Genomic DNA, 17,284 nt, shown 5'->3' on the forward strand with positions numbered 1-17,284 from the left:
CAGGCTATCAGGCCCCTAATATTATTCTAGATATTCAGCCTGGAGGCAATCATGTAATTGAGGATTCTCACAAAAAGGTATGTTATCAAGGCCCTCTCAGTGGACAGATTCCTGAACTAGATATATGTTGTTTTCACGTTTTCAGTGGTTGCAGCAGGGTTTATGACAAAGCCACTTCACAAATGTCCTATCTATGGGTGAGACCCAGGAGTGGAGGGAGGGACACTGTCAATCAAGAGAAATGTCTCTCTCTTGTACTTGATAAGTGAGCTCTGTTAAAGAAAATAATTTAATCTTAATTGTTGGAAGCCTTCTGCCTCTGTCCCGAATGAAAGTATTCTTGCCATAAATTGCTGACTTCAGGGTTAGGTAAAGATGGATAGATAAAGAGAAGCTTAAACAGTGGCATTTTTACAAAGGCCTTCTATTTAATATTTTAAATGTGTTTCTTTTAGATTACAGCCCAAATTAAATTCCTGTATGAGGAACTTGGACTTGACAGCACCAGTGTTTTCGAGGATCTTAAGAAATACCTGAAATTCTGAAACACTACATTCAACTTGGAATTGGAAACACACTGAAATATTTCATAGTCTTACTTCCAATTGAGTTAGCAAAAAAAAAAAATTAACTTGAGATTTTTAAGTTGTTAATTTTTTTAAATGTGCTTCTCCATCTAAATTTTGCTTAGTCTACATCTCACTTGCTTATACTGTTCTCTCCATTGATGCACATGTCCATTAACCTAGGAAAGTAGTTTTCAAATCATGCTCCTTAGAAGGACATAGAGTAGAGGGAAGGGAAGGATTGGTGACAGCAGAATTCTAGGCCTCCCTTCCAGTCAGAAGAGTTGAGCAGTTTACAAATCAGTGTCCTGCCCTCTTTGCTAGCAAATGCTTTTAGACACTGTGGCAGTGAGTCATCCTCTAATTTCTATGACTGCATTTTAAGGGAAAAGATAAAATTCTTCCCCTTAAAATTCGTTAAAGTTTTTGAATAATCTGGGGTCCTAATGTGTTCTGGTCATCCCTAATTGATGCTATCTGAATAAAGTTATAAGCTCCTATAAGCGATAATTTACTTTTAAACATTTTATTTTTTTCAAAACATTTGAGAACCTTTCTTAAAGCAGTTACATTCAAGCTACAGAAATATCGAATTAATGATTGTTCACCAAGCAGCATGCTGTACATGAAGCTATTACAAATGCTTACAATCCCAATGAAGTGCCAGTGTCTTCATCTCTTCATAAAGGTGCCTAACACGAGGTATACAGTATGTTCAATACACTGGAATAGCATGCTCGATTGGAAATAAAGCATCTGTCTCTGTAAGCTGTTTGGCGATGAAGGAGATTCTTCGTGTTGTGTTCAAGGATGAGTCCCTCTCCCTTGTCTAGAAAAATGCCACTTGTATCAACTTTACTGCCTTTGTTGGCAGAATTGGTACTTAACCTTATTCTCATTGTAGCGGGGAGGCCCGAAATCATATTCTGTAGATTTAACAGTGTTGATTCTCCAAAATTCAGAACCACGATGAAGATTCTGTCTATGCCATACAGCTCTCTTGTGTACACAACATAGTGGCTGTCATTCCTCAAATGGCAAAACCAGCCCCTGTTGAGGAGTAGCTCGTTGGCATGAAGTAGACTTAAATCTTGATATAACTTCAAAGCCGATCTGGGCTGAATCTTTTGGACCTATTTTTTAAAAGTATTTACATAAGTGTTAGATTCTAAGAATTGTTTGTAAGTATTTTTAATATATTGTAAGGAGTTATTTACCCAAAACACTTGCTCCAATTTTGCCCCTTATAATTGCCAAATTGTAAGCATCAATAAGTAGGTAAGAACAATTTATATAAAAACTGATAGGATAAATTCAGGGTTTCAGCTTGTCTGGGAGTCAGTAAGTATGCACAGTGCTCCTGCTACACTGTAGAGCTTCTGTAGAGACCAAATTTTGACTCCACTTTAGGAATCCCAAAACAAATGTCCATGTCTAAGATGATGAATATTTAACTTGCATAAAGTCACTCTGTGCTGTATTGTAACTGCCAGATGGCCAGAAGGAAAGCAACAGTGGACTCAGACTTGTGAGGAATTTGGGTTTGTTCCCCCTTTGTAGACTAATGTGTAGGTTGCTGTTGTGCGAAGATAACGTAACTTTAGCAGATATGTATTTCTTACACAGCTAATAGAAGAGAAAGTTGAAAAAACGATGCAAAATAAAAAGCTGCCTAAGGTGAAAGTTAGAAATTGTAGGTTTTTTTTACCATAATAATAGTACGTGTCCCTTAAAGATGATTTGGGTTTAGGTACTTCTAACCCTTCAAGTATTTTGTTATTGACTATATAATATAGCCTCCATGTTTTTAATGACAATATTCTGTTGAATGGTTGTACCATACTTAACCATGCCCTTTCATTTTGACATTAGTGTTTCTAATATTTTCTATTTTTATTCCCCTCCCCCCTTTTTTGTATTATTTTAGATAATCAGAAAGACAGTTACTTTGTCAAAGAGTATGGGCACTTGATACATAATGCCAAATTATTCTTCATAAGAGCTGTTGCCAAATCAGTGATAATGTTCATTTAATTGTACTCTTGCCAGCCATGTTTACTGGGGTGGTAGTTGTTATTGTGGTTGTTATTGTTCTTTAGGGGTAGGTTCCCAATATGTGGTCTTTAAATAATTATCTAATGGTGTTTAAAAAAATGTTTATGCTGTTTGTCAGCTACAAAGATATTTATGATACATGTATGACTTGTCAAAGTTATTAACATTTTCTCTAGCCTTAGGTAATGCATGAAAGCACATGTTTCAGTGCCACTCACATAAGAAGTGCCCGGTAAGTGTTAGCTATTATTGTCTACTTGAGTTACTACTTTCTAGAAGTATGTTGAAGTCTTTTTCTGTAATTGCAGATTTGTTGATTTTGCATTTGAGTATTTTCTATATTTTGAAGCTGTTAGATGCAGTCATGATTTTTAGTGGAACGTTTTATCAATTTTTGAAAATTGCCTTTGTCTCATATAATGCTTTTCATATTGAACTATATTTTGTCTGCTATTAAATATTTCCAAGCCTGATTTTTGTCATTTTATTTTTTATTCAATTACAAGAAGAATACATACTATAAAAAGGTTTTCTTCAACACCTTTCAATAGCTTCGCAGTTCCCTGCAGAAACAGGCACTATATATGTTCTTTTGTTTTTATGTATCATATGAAATGATACATTCTGTGCCTATGCAAACATATGTTTCTTTACACAGTTGGTGACATGTTACCATTCTATACTTTATTGAATACATATTTGAAATGGTCTCATATCAATGTATATAGAGCTCTCATTTTTAAAAGCTGCATACTGGGCTCATAGTTGATAGAGCTGGTTTTCTATTGATAAAATATTTAAATCATTTCTCGTGTCTTCTATTAAAAACAAGTGTTGCAGGCCAGGCAAGGTGGCTCAGGCCCATAATCCTAGCACTTTAGGAGGCCAAGGCAGGCAGATCACCAGAGGTCAAGAGTTCAAGACCAGCCTGGCCAACATGGTGAAACACCATCTCTACTAAAAAATAACAAAAATTACCCAGGCATAATGACGTGCACCTGTAATCCTAGCTACTCGGGAGGCTGCGGCAGGAGAATCACTTGAACCCGGGAGGCGGAGGCTGCAGTGAGCAGAGATCACGCCACTGCACTCGAGCATGGGTGACAGAGCAAGACTATCTCAAAAAAAAAAAAAAAAAAAAGTGTTGAGATCCTTTAAGTATTATTGTGCACATGTGCAAATATTTCTAAGTACAAGTATTAGGAATGGAATTATTAGGTCAAAAGATAACCTCATTTTTTGTGTTTATAGCTATAGCTGGGTTGCAAGCTTTCTATTTGCTTGCTATATCTTCATTTTAATTCTTTGTGTTTTGTGTTAGTGTTTATGTCTGTTTTTGTTATCTGAGTGGTTTTATCTTTTAATAGGCTAATTTAACCCATTCATATTTGTAATTATTGTATTAGACATAATTCTGAAGCCGTATTTTATTTGTAGTTATATTATTATTTGGGTTTTTTTTCTATTAAGCTTTTTATTGGATTGACTAATTTTTTTCTTCTAGTATTTGAAAATTTTTATGTCGTGTTCTTTGAAAATAATTCTTTGAAAATTATTTTTATGTCTGTCCTAATTTTACCATTAAAATTATGACCACTTTAATTTTTCTCAATGTCTAGAACAATGCTGGCCAATAGAACTTTCTGTAATGCTGGAAATGTTCTATATCAGAGCTATCCGATATGGCAGCTAATGAGCATTTGAAGTGTTACTATGACATGGGAACTGAATTTTTTTTTTTTTTTTTTTTTTTTTTTTTTTTTTTTTGACAAAATCTCCCTCTGTTGCCCAAGCTGGAGTGCAGTGGTGTGATCGTGGCTCACTGCAGCCTCAATATCCTGGGCTCAAGTGATCCTCCCACCTCAGCCTCCTGAGTAGCTGGGACTACAGGTGTGTGCCACAATGCCCAGCTAATTTTTTTCTTAAGAGATAGGGTCTTAACTATGTTGCCCAGGCCGGTCTCAAACTCCTAGGATCCAGTGATCCTCCAGTCTTGGCCTCCCAAAGTGCTGGGATTGTAGGCATGAGCCACCATACCCAGCAGGAACTAAATGTTTAATTCTATTTAATGTAATAGTCACAGTGGTTAATGGCTACTGAACAGCTCAAATCTAGAGTTACTCTTTTTCTTGTGCAAAACAAACACTGCTCTCTTATTTGCATGCTCCTGTATGCCCCCTCCCACCCACACACCCTCCCTGCTAACATTTCCCGTATAGAATCAAATCACTAAGATTTTTTTCCAGAATACCTTGTTTTACATTGTGTATCAAAAATTATTTAAATCAAGTTATATTATTTCCTTTTCCTTCTTTAATACATTGTATCTCTTAGAATTGTTATGTTTTGTTTCGTTGGATAGTCCCTTGACTATTCTTTCAGAAAGTGGCCACGCATGGTAAAATGTGGGTCCTTGCTTTTCCATCTGTGTTGCTCTCTTACATGCTAGTTTGAATGGATATAGAACTCAGTTTCCATTACAACTTTGAAAATAGAGTTCTAATGTGGTGTAGTATCCAATTGAGAAGTCTGATGCTAGTCCAATTCTCAACCCTTTTCTCAGGCAATCTATTTTCAGATTTGGTTTCTTTCTGAGTAGTTTTGGAGTTCTCTTTATCCTAGCTGTTCTGAAAGAAGATAAAGTCTTCCTTTATCTCTGGGTTATGTGTTTTATTTCTTTGTATGTTTCCTCCAGTCTGTTCTCCTGTGCAATTGTTGTTACTGCATGTTGGAATTCTGTATCTATCTTCCATGTATCCCAATTTTTTCTTATGCTCTTAATTCTTTGTCTTTTTCAGTACATTCTGGACAAGCCCCTGGATCAATTTTTCAGCACACTAATTAGCACTTATGTTCTATTTCATTGTTTGACAATCTTTTATACTTCTGAGATATCTAATCACTTCTTGAAAGAATGTCAAGGAGCTCCATTAAACAGCAATCTTCTGGGGGTATTTATACTTAAAGTCTTATGTTTGCTATATTTTCTCTGCTTTCTACAGTGTTCTGTTAGGAATGGTGTCTCCCTTTCATGGCCTTGGTTTTTCTCAGATACTGTGTGATTCTTGATCTGTTTGCTTTTGTGTTTTGACCTTCCTCGTTTGCCTGTCTTTGGTTGCCTGCCTCTCATAATGGGAAGCCACGTTGAATGTGAGTCTGACTTGTCTTTGGGACATTGGGATGTAGGGTTCTTTTCCTACTTGAAGGTGATAAGCTTGCTAGATTCCCACCTTTTTTCTCCTGGCCTCTGTGACTCTGAGCTGAGTAGTAAAAGTTCTCATTTCTGAGAGCATTCCACAGTGAACTCTCGCCAGGGGACAGCGCTAGAGTTAGGTCTTGTTTTCCTTCTTTTCTTTCTTCTGATGCACTTATAGAAGCTTCAGGCTTTGTTCTACTAATTCTACCATGCATGTGATCACCAAACAGTTCTGGATTTTTTTTTCCTTAGGGAAGTTATGCCATGGCAAATTGCAGGAGTTCAGGAAATTCCTACAGTGCTCTCTCTGTTAGAACTGTTTTTCTCCTGTATGTTTTAGACTCCCACTTCTATTCTCTTTTTCTTTTTGAGACGGTCTTACTCTGCCACCCAGGCTGGAGTGCATTGGGGTAATCACAGCTCACTGCAACCTTGATCTCTTGGGCTCAGCCTCCTGAGTAGCTGGGATGACAGGCACATGTCACCAGGCCCAGCTAATTTCCCTTTTTTTTTTTTTTGGCGGGGGTAGGGGGAAGGTAGAAACAAGGTTTCACTATATTGCCTAGGCTGGTCTCAAACTCCTGTGCTCAAGCATTTCTCTGGCCTTTGCCTCCCAAAATTCTGGGATTACAGGTGTGAGCCATGGTGCCCAGCCCTAATTTTACTTTATATATTTTAGAAATTACTTAAATTTTCTGTTCCTTTCCAGGGTCATTTGGATGTATTTTATTAAAATGGCATTGTCTGGGATTTATGACTTAGTATCTGTCATCACTCATGATCATTTTTAAAGACTTTGTTAATCTGATAGAAAAAAGCGTCATTGTTGGCTGGGCACAGTGGCTCACGCCTGTAATCCCAACACTTTGGGAGGCTGAGGTGGGCAGATCACCTGAGGTCAGGAGTTTGAAACCAGCCTGCCCAACATGGTGAAACCCCATCTCCACTAAAAATACAAAAATTAGCCATACATGGTGGCAGGCGCCTGGCAGACGCCTATAATCCTAGCTACTTGGGAGGCTGAGGTAGGAGAATCGCTTGAACCCAGGAGGTGGAGGTCGCGGTGAGCCAAGACCACACCATTGCACTCTAGCCCGGGCAACAAGAGCAAAACTCCATCTCAAAAAAAAAAAAAAAAATTCACTGTTTTAATTTGCATTTTCTACATCTTTGCTGGCATGCATTTTTATGTAGGACTTCCTACATACTGTATTCAGATTGGCCTATGGGAATATTTTAGACATAATGAGAATCAAGAGGCATTCAACCCATATATATTTTGTGTCTTCAAGACCTGCAACTATATAAAACAAAGCTTATGCTATCCAGGAATTCTCAGTGGTGCTTGTAGCAGGGAGCTGTGGGAACAGGAGGGTTTGTGTGGCTTTCTATATCTGAATATCCTGGGGAGTTTCCTCAGTAGACTGGGATGGGGCATGGTGGGTGTGTGTGTGGTGTGTGGCGGGGCGGGGGGGTGCTATGCATTTCTTAAGTATCTCCATGTGGCATCTATAATTTCATTTCCCCTAAATTGGTTTAGTGTGTTTTCCAGTGAAGTTTTCACCAGTGAATGACATTAGTGCTTGATCACTATGGGAACAGAAAAAAGGGCAAAAGCCAAAGTGGTATTAGTATGCAAGAGCAACCACTTTAAGGATCATGTATGGCTTCTGTTTCTTCAGCACAGTAGTGTGGATTTGAGCCTTGCTCTGGGTTGATTGATTGATCCTCCTTCCTGCCTGCGTGTCTGCCTATCCACCCGCCTCTCTCCCTGCCTTTTGAGGGGAAGAGAGGAGGAAGGGTCGCTGGGCTAGCTAAAAAACTTCCATAAAATTTCCTTTGTAGCTCAAAGGCCTTAGTAAAGGTCATTGCAATGAAGACTTGTATATTCTGTATGATACTTCACTTCACTTGGTAGATTTGTACCAGTTTGTATTTTCACAAAGGCATGATTTACAAACTCCTTACAAATTGAAAACTGCAAGGAAGTCTGTGATTGATTTAAAGAGTATCCGTTAAGGTTTAGACACATTCAGGGTGAGTGTGTACTTTCAGTAGAAACCCATTTCTTGTTTCTAGAATCAACATAAAATTTTCACTGATACTTACGTCAACATTCACAGTGTGGTAATCTGAATTGGTAGGTAACCAGGTGTGACTAGCTTCAGAAAAACCAGCATTTGAACTATTGTCCCACTGCATTGGTGACTTTGAGCGAAGGGTATTCTATGTCAAAAGACCCGAAAGGGAAAACGGTGGTTTGGTTATTCAAAGAAATGTACTTTGGTCCTGATTTACTTCATAATTATTTAATTTCCTATAGTTCTTAGCTAGTGTTTGTACTCATTAGCATTTGTGATGAAAAGGCCTAACATTCAGTACATAAACCAGTTTCACCCTTTTAACTAGAAAGTACCTAATAACATTGAGTTTGAATAGACAATGCTAATTTGACTTTAACATTTTGAGTTTGAATAGACAATACTAATCGAACTTTAATACATGCTTGAAATCTTTGCTGCTTTTTCCTAAAAATCAATAATACAGGATTTCAAAATGTGCTATTGCCAGTTTACACGACTTCCACTATGGTACAGTGATGGTGAATTTAAGAACACTGCCATGTACAAGTGAGTGTGAATTCCCTCCTACTCATTTATTCAGCCTGGTTATTGCTCGAGTGCACACACACAAATAAATGTAGGAGCTGATAGAGGAAAAAAAGCTTCACCTTAATCAAATATTAGGGAAATTGGATCTCATACAATTGAAAGCTAACCAGGCAAATTAAAGTTGCAAGATAGTCGTCTACCCAGCAACACAATTCTGAAATCTGTAGTTACAAAATAAAAACTGCTTAACTCTGAGGCTGTGCACTGTACCTGATAACAGAAAAGAAAGGGTCCTTGTGCTGTGGTCACTCGAGACCAAACAGGACAAATGAGAACTAAAGAAATAAGTGTTCCTAACTCCACATTTCAAGTAGAGGGAAATGAATAATATTCTAAACTAAACCAATGGTTCTCCAATTTTAGTGTGCCTCTCAACACAGTATTCCTGGCAAAATAAATAAATAAATTTTAATATGCTTATCAGGTAGAAAACATCTTTAAAATGGTCTACCCAAGAAATTTAGTTGTGTGGCTCCAAAAGCATTTTTAAAATAAGCTCTCAGACCACCAAGAAAGTTGAGAATTCTTACTAACAGTAAGAAAGAAAAGCAAAGTAACCATGATTTTCAGCAATGGAATAGAGAGATAGTAAGTTCTCTATTTGGCAAAAAATAAAAAATGAGTACTTGGTTTTATAGCTGTGATGAATAGTCAAGTTGTATTCAACTTACAATATCATAGCTTTCATTGAGATTTGTGGCTACAATATTTCCCATTCCAATTTCTTCTCCGTAGTAAGTTATAGGAGTTCCAGGGAGTGTGAAAAGAAGCATGTTCATCACGTTGACATACTCATTCCCCAAACGCGAAGTCAGCCGGGAACTGTCTGGTCCACCAATCTGAAAGGCAGATATTTTTAAGAACGCGGCTCTATACACAGTTTTCTGAAAGATTTACCCTATTTCACAGAAAGTTCACAACGTAGCAAAACAAAGTAGATGTGGTACCCTGGTACTAGCAAGCCTGGACTTGAGTCCTAGGCCTGCTATTTGCTGTGTAACTGACCAATTTATTATCTTGGCCACTGATGAGCAAGAAAAGGGTGATAAGAATTTATTTTACAATGATATTGCAAATAAAACTCAGAGGGTACACAGTCATATTTTCTCATATCTGGATAAGAGAATATTGACAGGAAAGGAAACAAAACTGTGGCAGAGAGCAAGACAAGGGAACAAGGTGAAAGGGACAGGCATGAGAGACTTCTGATGTGTCCTCTTTTAAAAAATTGTTTTGACTTATGAACTATTCAGACAAAATTTTTAAAGTAAATCAACTTTTAGAAGGAATTTACATAGTCCAAGATGAAATTTTATAAAGTGTTTTCTATTTGTAAATATATTTCCATGTTAAATGTTCTAGGTATATTCTAGCCCTTATTTAAATAAGAGTTTGTTTAAATAAGAATTTATTTAAGTCACTTGACAACTCTCTCCATAACCCACAACTCAAACCCTCATGTGCATATGCTGAGCATGGCACTTTACTTTTTAAAAAGTACTTTCACACCTATATTCCACTTCTTCACACAACAGTGCTAGCAAGTACTATCTCCATTTTACAAATGAGGAAACAAGCTCTGAGAAATTACATCATTTATTCTAGTAGTAGTATGAGACAGAGCTAGCATTTGAACTTGAGTCTTAGGACAAGACTTAATTGCTACAATTCAAGAAATAGGAGGTTGCTTTTTTTTTTTTTTTTTAACTTCCTTAGATATATGAAAATGATCTTTACAATTATGTTTTTATAGACCATTGTGAAGTATTTTTCTATTTTTATGGCCAGAAAATTAGGTCAATTTTTCCCTCCATCCTTTTATTTTCACTGTCATGAGATCTTCTGACAAGAAACCCTTTGATTTCTCAAGACTTCTGGACATATAGAGCACAACAAACACTGGGAAAGGAAGAATGTGATTTCCAGAATTGTCATACTACTTAAAATGTCCAGTTTTTAACAACAACAACAAATATACAAAACAGTCAAAGAAAACAGGAAAATATGGCTCATATAATGGTGGGGGGAGTCAATAGCAAATGTTGCTTAGAAGACCAAACATTGGACTTACTAGACAAAGACTTTAAACCAGCTAATATTTTGATATTCAAAGAAAAAACCTGTGCCTAAAGAATTTAAAGTATATGAACAGTTATCAAATAGATCAGAGAAATTATGAAAAAATAAAAATGTTAGAGTTAAAAAGTACAATAGCTAAAGTGAGACATTTACTAAAGGGACTTGACAAATTTGAACTAGCAAAGGAATCAGAAATCTTGAAGACTCAATTGAGAGTATCTGGCCTGAGAACCAGAAAGAAAAAATAAAGAAGAATGAGGCCAGGCGCTGTGGCTCCCACCTGTAATCCCAGTGCTTTGGGATGCCAAGGCAGGAACATGCTTGAGCCCAGGAGTTCTAAACCAGCCTGGGCAACATGGTGAGACCCCGTGTCTACAAAAAATTAAAAATTTAGCCAGGCATGGTGGCATGCACCTGTAGTCTCAGCTACACAAGAAGCTGAGATGGGAAAATTGTTTGAGCACAGGACATCAAGGTTGCAGTGAGCCATGTTTACACCACTGCACTCCAGCATGGGCAACAGAGCAAAACCCTGTCTCTCAAAAAAAAAAAAAAAAAAAAAAGACTCTCAGAGACCTGTGGGATACTATCATGCATACCAACATATGCATAATGGAAGTCTCAAAAGGAGAGAAGGGAGAGAAATGGTCGGAAACAATATTTGAAAAAATAATAGCCAACAACTTCCCAAATTTGATTTTTTAAAAAATTATGTATCTAAGAACCTCAATGAACTCCAAGTAGGACAAAATTTTTAAAAACCCACACTTGGATGTATCAGTCAAACTGTTAAAAGACACAGAATCTTTAAAGGAGCAAAGAAAATTGGTACATCACATGTAAGGAGTCTCAATAAGATTAGCAACTGACTTCTTATCAAAAACCATGAAGGCCAGAGGGCAATGGGATGACATATTCGAAGTGATCAAAGAAAGAACTGTAAACCAAGATTTCTATATCCAGCAAAACTGTTATTCAATAATGAAAAAATGAGATACCACTTCATATGTACTATGATGAGTATAATTTTTAAAATAAAGACAGAAAAGTGTTGGTGAGGATGAAAAGAAATTGGAACCTTTGTACATTGCTGATGGGAATGTAAAACGGAGAAGTCACTATGGAAAACAGTTTGGTAGTTCCTCAAAATCATAGAAGTACTATATGATCCAAGGCTGGGCACAGTGGCTCACACCTGTAATCCTAACACTTTAAGAGGCCAAGGTGGGAGGATCACTTGAGCTCAGGAGTTCAAGACCAGCCTGCACAACATGGCGAAACCCCATCTCCACAAAAAATACAAAAATTATCCAGGTATGGTGGTATGCACCTATAGTCCCAGCTACTTGGTGGGAGCTAAGGCAGGAGGATTGTTTGAGCCCAGGAGGTCAAGGCTGCAATGAGCCATGTTCACACCACTGTGCTCCAGCCTGGGTGACAAAGTGAGACCCTGTCTCAAAAAAAAAAGGCTGGGCACAGTGGCTTATGCCTGTAATCCCAGCACTTTGGGAGGCCAAGGCAGCAAATCACTTGAGGCCAGGAGTTCCAGACCAGCCTGGCCAAGATGGTAAAACCCCATTTCTACTAAAAATACAAAAATTAGCCAGTCATGGTGGCACATGCCTGTAATCCAAGCTACACAGGAGGCTAAGGCATAAGAATTGCTTGAACCCAGAGGCAGAGGTTGCAGTGAGCCAAGACCATACCACTGCACTCCAGCCTGGGTGACACAGTGAGACTCCATCTCAAAAAAACAAAACAAAAACAAGAAAGTATTGTGTGATCCAGCAATTCCACTCCATGGTATAGATCCAAAAGAATTGAAATCTAGGGCTTAAACATACTTGTACACCATTGGTTTGTAACATTATTCCAATAGCCAAAAGGAGGCAAAACCACAAATGTCACCAACAGATGAATAGATAACATGTGTTACATAGGTACCATGGAATGTTACTCAGTCATAAGGAGTAAGATCTGATACATGCTATTGTATGTATGAAGGAAACTTGAAAACGTTAAGCTAAGTGAAATGAGGCAGACACAAAAGAACAAATATTGTTATGATTCCACTTACATGAGGTACCTAGAATAGGCAAAATTTATAGAGGCTGAAAATAGAATGGAAGATATCAGGGGTTAGTGATAGAAGTGAATTATTGTTTAGTGGGTATGGATTTTCTGTTTGGGATGATAAAAGTTCTAGAAACTGATAATGGTGATGGTTGTACAACATTTGGAATGTATTTAATGCATTGAATTAACACAATTTTGAATGTTTAAAATTATGTTTTATGTATATTTTGCAATAATTTTAAAACAAAAAATTCCTCAGGAGGCCAGGCACAGTAGTTCACACCTGTAATCCCAGCACTTTGGGAGGCTGAGGCAGGCAGATCATGAGGTCAGGAGACCGAGACCATCCTGGCTAACACGGTGAAACCCCATCTCTACTAAAAATACAAAAAGTTAGCCAGGCATGGTGGCAGGCACCTGTAGTCCCAGCTATTCGGGAGGCTGAGACAGGAGAATGGTGTGAACCCGGGAGGCGGAGCTTGGAATGAGCTGAGATCGCACCACTGCACTCCAGCCTGGGCAACAGCAAGACTCCACCTCAAATTAAAATTCCTCAGGAATTCACAATAAACTATTAGAAACGAAAAACAAGTTCAGCAATGTTTTAGGATATAAGATCAATCGACACAAATCTATTGTATTTCTATACACTAATAATGAAGAATCCAATAATGAAATTAAGAAAACACTTCAGTTTACAATAATATCAAAAGAACAAAATACTTAGGAATAAATTGAACAAAAAATGTAAGACTTATACAATGAAAAATACAAAACGTCGAAAGAAATTAAAGACCTAAATAAGATACATCTGTGTTCATGGATTAGAAGACTTAAGATGGCATGATTGCCAAAAATGATAAACAGATTCAGTGCAATCCCTATCAAAATCCCAGTTGGCTATTCTAAAATTTATATGGAAATCCTAAAATTTACATGGAAATATGAGGTACCCAGAACAGCTAAAACAATCTTGAAAAATAACAAAGTTGGAGGACCCATACTTCTCTATGTCAAGACTTACTAAGCTACACTAATCAACTCTGGGTGTTCAGGCATAGAGACAGACATATAGATGAACAGAACTGAGAGTCTGTAAATCTAATCAACTTTTCTTTTTTTTTTGTTTTGTTTTACTTTTAGAGACGGGGTCTCTGTCACCCAGGCTGGAGTGCACCCTGGAGTGTGATCATGGCTCACGGCAACCTTGAACTCCTGGGCTCAACTCCCACCTCAACCTCCCAAAGTGCTGGGATTTCAGGTGTGAGCCACCACACCCAGCCTACAATCAGTTGATTTTTCAACAAAGGTTCCATGATAATCCAATGAAGCAAAGAACAGTCTTTTTAGCATGTGGTGCTGGAATAAATGGACCAGGCAATGGTTTCTAATATAACACTAAAAGTACAAGCAACAACAACAACAAAACAATTGGACTTCATAAAAATTAAAAGCTTTTATGCTTTTCAAGGGACACTATCAAGAAAGTGACATGAAAGCCCACAGAATGGGAGAAAATACTTGCAAATCACCTATCCAGTATGTATCAGGAATTCTTACAACTAAACAATAAAAAGACAACCAAATTTAATTATAGGCAAAGAATTTGAATAGACATTTCTCCAAATAAGACATGCAAATGTCCAATAAGCACATGAAAATACCCTCAACAAAATTAGCCATCAGGGAAATGCAAAAAAAAAAAAAAAAATACAATGAGATAACAACTTGACACTCAGCAGGAAGGCCATCATCAGAAAGGCAGACCATCACAAGGCTTGATGAGATGTGGAAAAATCGGAACCCTCGTAACATTGCTGGTGGGAATGTAAAATGGTGTAGCTACTTTGGAAAACAATTTGGGAGTTCCTCAAATAGTTAAATGTAGACTTACCATATGCCCAGTGGAGCAATTCCTCTCCTGGATATATACCAGAGAGAATTGAAAATATGTTTTTATAAAAACTTGTACACAAATGTCCATAGCATCACTATTCGTAATAGTCCAAAAGTGAAAACAAATGTCGGTCAATTCATGAACAGATAAACAAAATGTGCTTTATGGAAGTTACTATTCAGCCATAAAAAGGAATGATGTACTGATACATACTACAACATGGATAAACCTTGAAAACACTAAGTGAAAGAAGCTAGACACAAAAGGCCCATATTGTATAACTCCATTTATATGAAATGCCCTGAATAGGCAAATCCATAGACACAGAAAGTAGGTGAGTGGTTGCCAGAGACTGAGGATAGAGAGGGAGGGGCCATGCGCAGTTATTGCTAATGGAGATGTGGTTTATTTGGGGGGTGATGAAAATGCTCTGGAATGAGACATTGTTGATGGTTACATAATTCTGTGAATATACCAAAAATCCACTTAATTATATACTTTTAAAACGGTAAATTTTGGCTGGGCTCAGTGGCTCACACCTGTAATGCCAGCACTTTGGTAGGCCGAGATGGGTGGATCACCTGAGGTCAGGAGTTCGAGACCAGCCTGGCCAACATGATGAAACCCCGTGTCCCTACTAAAAATACAAAAAATTAGCTGGGCGTGGTGGTGGGCACCTGTAATCCCAGCTACTCTGGAGGCTGAGGCAGAAGAATTACTTGAACCCAGGAGGCAGAGGTTGCAGTGAGCTGGGATCATGCCACTGCACCCCAGCCTGGGTAACAAGAGCAAAACTCCGTCTCAAAAAAAAAAAAAAAAAAAAGTTTTATGGTATGTGAATTATATCTCAACAAAGCTGTTATTTAAAAATTGTAGTATAGTTTTAATACTTAACATTTAACAAATTAAAGCTTTTACCATGCCTAAATTTGAGCCTCTCCCCTCACCAGACAGAGAAAGGCTCTGGCAATGGGGAAACACATTCCTGCCTATTAAAGCATCAGAAAAGATTGAAATAAGCTTAATCATGGTTCACAGATTCTGCCAGTGTTTTTCTGCCAAGGCTGCATTTTCTTTATCCTTTCAGGTTTTCATCAGGCTGTGTAAGATAGCTGGCAGGATCTGTGTGAAAAGTATCAAAATCATACCACTTTTCAGGGCCCAGATCAAACCTACAGGTATTGTGGGGGTACAACAGAAGATACTGACTAGTGTAAGGCAACTCTCTCTATATATAAGATAAGGCACACCTTTGGTAAATCGCTAAACTGCATACGAATAACAGCACCAGCAACAAACAAACTCTGAGCCTGAGCACCTCGGTGTGAGGTGGGCACCGTGCAAGGATGCTGGGAACCTGCCTCTGCCCTTAACCAGTGAACTGTCTAGTGAGGAAAGCAGACATCATGGAATTGTGTGGACTTTAAGGAAAGGGAATGAACAGGTGCTATAGTATACAATAGATAGACCTGACACCTCATCTGGGGGCTCCAGAAGGCTTCCTCTGGTGACACCTACCTGAGACCTAAAGGATGAGACCCCAGAAACAGCCTAAGGTGGTAGAGATACAGAGAGATGGAGGATTATCAAGACTAAAGAGGGGTTTTAGAGTTTACATTTATAATATATTAAAGAAAGGAAGGGCCAAGAGTGGTGGCTCATGCTTGTAATCCCAGCACTTTGGGAGGCCGAGATGGGGGTGGATCACGAGGTAAGGAGTTCAAGACCAGCCTGACCAACATGGTAAAACCCCCATCTCTACTAAAAATAAAAAAATTAGCCAGGCATGGTGGCGTGCACCTGTAATCCCAGCTACTCAGGAGACTGAGGCAGAAAAATTGCTTGAACCCGGGAGGTGGAGGTTGCAGTGAGCCAAGATCACGCCATTGCACTCCAGCCTGGGCAACAGAGGGAGGCTCAGTCTCAAAAAAAAAAAAAAAAAAGAAAAGAAAGGAAGGTTGTCTTTTATATGAGAGAAAGAAACTTGCATTTTGTTTAAACCACTGTTACCGTGGGACTTTGAAGCAGCAGGGCTTACATCTATAATACTACAGACATCTTATGAAGGAGCCTAATATTGACCTCTAACTCAAACCCAAAGACAGAAAAATCAGATCAGGGAAAGCAACCCTGATGGGTGTGGAAGTGAGAATAGTGGTTTGTTACTACAGGTATGTATCGCTATATCTTTTGTTCTTCACTGAAGTAATATATTGCCAGTCTTGAAAAACATTAGTGTTGAGCATGGTAGCTCATGCCTGTATTCATAGCACTTTGGGAGACCAAGGTGGGCAGATCACTTGAGGTCAGGAGTTTAAGACAAGCCTGGCCAACATGGTGAAACCCCATCTCTACTAAAAATACAAAACCAAAAATAATTAGCCAGGCATGGTGGCACGTACCTGTAGTCCCAGCTACTCAGGAGGCTGAGGTGGGAGGATTGCTTGAGCCTCAGAGGTCGAGGCTGCAGTGAGCCATGATTGCACCATTGCACTCCAGCCTGGGTGCAGAGTGAGCCCGTCTCAAAAAAAAAAAAAAAAAAAAAAAAAAAAAAAAAAAAAATTGTTTTGAAGAGTGTAGTGCAGAAGGGGGAGAAATTCTCTGAGAATCTCTGTAGTTTAAATGCTTTTTGCAGTGCATCCTGCCCCACAAATTGGTGTTTTGTCACAGTTTTATGTTGCCCTGAATTGCTGTGCTCTTCCACACCCAAAATCCTCTTTCTTCCCATTGACATCATAAACTC

The 17,284-nt window shown here is 38.2% G+C and overlaps 2 protein-coding genes across 6 annotated transcripts in view; one reads left to right on the plus strand and one right to left on the minus strand.

Annotated features, from left to right (window-relative positions):
* The window catches only part of PREPL (prolyl endopeptidase like), a 40,209-nt gene extending 37,115 nt beyond the window's left edge, over positions 1–3,094 (plus strand). For 2 of the 3 annotated variants that reach the window (XM_012501448.2, XM_030800391.1), the window contains exons 13-14: positions 4–77; positions 456–1,076. In XM_012501448.2, coding sequence (XP_012356902.1) covers positions 4–77; positions 456–545 — 164 coding nt within the window. In that variant the 3' untranslated portion in view covers positions 546–1,076. Of the gene's footprint in view, positions 1–3; positions 78–455 lie in introns of all 3 variants that reach the window. The other variant, XM_030800390.1, reaches the window with a different exon arrangement.
* SLC3A1 (solute carrier family 3 member 1) overlaps positions 1,077–17,284 on the minus strand; it is a 44,108-nt gene continuing 27,900 nt past the window's right edge. For 2 of the 3 annotated variants that reach the window (XM_030800392.1, XM_030800393.1), the window contains 3 exons: positions 9,161–9,328; positions 7,927–8,043; positions 1,077–1,699 (listed from right to left, as the gene is read on the minus strand). In XM_030800392.1, coding sequence (XP_030656252.1) covers positions 1,259–1,699; positions 7,927–8,043; positions 9,161–9,328 — 726 coding nt within the window. In that variant the 3' untranslated portion in view covers positions 1,077–1,258. Of the gene's footprint in view, positions 1,700–2,325; positions 3,736–7,926; positions 8,044–9,160; positions 9,329–17,284 lie in introns of those variants that run through there. The other variant, XM_030800394.1, reaches the window with a different exon arrangement.

The sequence above is a fragment of the Nomascus leucogenys genome, chromosome 19 (genome assembly GCF_006542625.1).
Source record: "Nomascus leucogenys isolate Asia chromosome 19, Asia_NLE_v1, whole genome shotgun sequence".
NCBI classification, from domain to species: domain Eukaryota; kingdom Metazoa; phylum Chordata; class Mammalia; order Primates; family Hylobatidae; genus Nomascus; species Nomascus leucogenys.